Here is a 2,021-nt window from a genome sequence, read left to right on the forward strand (position 1 = left end):
CATTTCTGTCCTTGAAGCCACCACTTGGGGTACTTTTTGTTACAGCAGCACTAGCTACCCCAAAGCGGCACTGCTTTGGACTGAGAGGTCTCTGGCCACCTCCCAGCGTGAGGGCCATGCCCAGTTTCCCCTTCCCTGTTCCGCTCCTTAGGCAAGGAGCCCGGTGGCACACAAGGCTGCTCACTGAAAACCTGTTGGCTTAACCCCACCCCCAGCTACCCCACAGAGGAAGCAGTGGCAGGTACTTCGGTGAGGACTGACAGCTTCAGAAACCCCGGAGCAGCTCTGCCCTGTCCTGCAGAGTCGCTACATGTTAGAAGTGACTTGAAGGCAGTGGGCTGGCTCCTCGGGGAGACAGAACTCTGTTAACTTCCTTTTCCAACAAAGATGTTTACAAAGCAAAAGTTCCTCCATCAACGGCTTTTTGCTCTCAGTGGAGAATCCTATATTATTTTCCTTAACTGCACATGCAGGACAGTTCTTTACAAAAAAAAAAAAAAAGACAAAATGAAACAAAAAATCTCCAATACAGTCTCCATTAGTTCTCCAAGAACTCTCCATTGATCCCAAGTTGAAGTTTCATTTGGACCGGAAGTACAATCCAGCCTGCCCTCCAGAACCAAACCAAACTTACCGCCTCTGAATTGATTCCAATCATAGCGACCCTATAGCTTTATGAGAGTAGAAGCCTCATCTTTCTCCTGCAGAGTATCTGGTGGTTTTGAACTGCTGACCTTGAGGTTAGCGGCCCAACCTATAATCACTATGCCAATAGGGGGACATCTCTGTCAGGTTCACAAAATGACCTGAAGATGCCAGCTCCATTGTGCCCAAGGTGTGCAATGTGCTTTGTCTCCCAGCATGTCTCTGCAGCTCGTCTCTTTGGGCCACTCTCCTGGAGAAAGGAGCATGAACACCAGGTGTAACACTCAGATCCCTTCCAACTTGCTTCCTCATTCACCGGCCAAGAGATGAGCCACTGAGGCCCCTTTCCACCATCGGTGCCAGTGCTGATGATCACGGGGCACGCGGATGTGCACAGATGAGGAAGAGATGGACACAATCAAACCAAGCACAAACCCGCTGCTACTGAGCTGACTTGGCCTCCCAGTGGCCCTTTGGGTGCCAGAGTCTAACTGTGCACCCTAGAGTGGTCATCGGCTCCTTTTTTCAGAAGTCTTTCTTCTGAAGGGTCTTGGGTGGGCTTGAACCATCCATCTTTCGGTTAGCAGATGAGGGGATTCCCTTCTGCACCACCTGGGACTCCAACCACACGCTGACGACACACTACACACAACCCGTGATTCACAGGCCACAGAACTCTTAAGCAGCAACGCGACATCTCCACGAGGATGGGTTGTTGGTGAGGCAGCTACGTGAAACAAGGAGAGTTGATCTCGCAGGCCTGCTGCTCAGTCCCTGGGGTAGACAAGCCATAGCCGCCGAGCGGGAAGCCTCTCTCCTCCACACCAGCGAGGAGCTTCCCAGCTGAGACCGGTTGACATGCCGGGCACCACGGAAGATGGCGCACAGTTTTTCAGGGACTAGACATTTATTTGCCCCATTGCTCCAGATCGCCTTGACCACATAGCCTTAGCGAACGAAACCGAAGCAAACGCACCATCTCCGGAGTCTCCAGAGACGACGAGGGCCGAGGCGGGAGACGTGCCCCCGCGGCTGGTCGCTGTGACGGAGATTCGGTACGTGGAGTGGCTGAGGGCGACTGCTGTGTCGCTGTGCGTTGCGGGGACAGAGAGGAGGGTTGATGTGGATTCATCTAGGTTTTCCACCGTTATATTATAGAACAGGACCTTCCGACGTGGGTGATCTTTGGGTAGTAGCTGAAAGAGATATGGAAGATGTTGGTCATTGTTTCATAAGGGGCCTTGCTCTTAAAAAGTTTCCATAACTCCTTTCCCATCTTATCTCTTTTATAACTGCCTTCTACAGACAGACGCACTGTGAAATGAAGTTCGTAATATGGCTCTTTTTAAAATCATTTTTTACTGGGGGCTCTTACA

The 2,021-nt window shown here is 51.3% G+C and overlaps 1 protein-coding gene across 2 annotated transcripts in view; it reads right to left on the reverse strand.

Annotated features, from left to right (window-relative positions):
- The window catches only part of OSMR (oncostatin M receptor), an 82,645-nt gene that overhangs the window by 14,305 nt on the left and 66,319 nt on the right, over positions 1 to 2,021 (reverse strand). For both annotated transcript variants that reach the window (XM_045285391.1, XM_045285389.1), the window contains exon 11: positions 1,622 to 1,841. In XM_045285391.1, the coding sequence (XP_045141326.1) occupies positions 1,622 to 1,841 (220 nt within the window). The remainder of the gene's footprint in view (positions 1 to 1,621; positions 1,842 to 2,021) is intronic.

Source organism: Echinops telfairi, unplaced genomic scaffold (assembly GCF_000313985.2).
Source record: "Echinops telfairi isolate 266 unplaced genomic scaffold, ASM31398v2 ScPeMD7_7469;HRSCAF=8507_1, whole genome shotgun sequence".
In the NCBI taxonomy this organism is placed as follows: domain Eukaryota; kingdom Metazoa; phylum Chordata; class Mammalia; order Afrosoricida; family Tenrecidae; genus Echinops; species Echinops telfairi.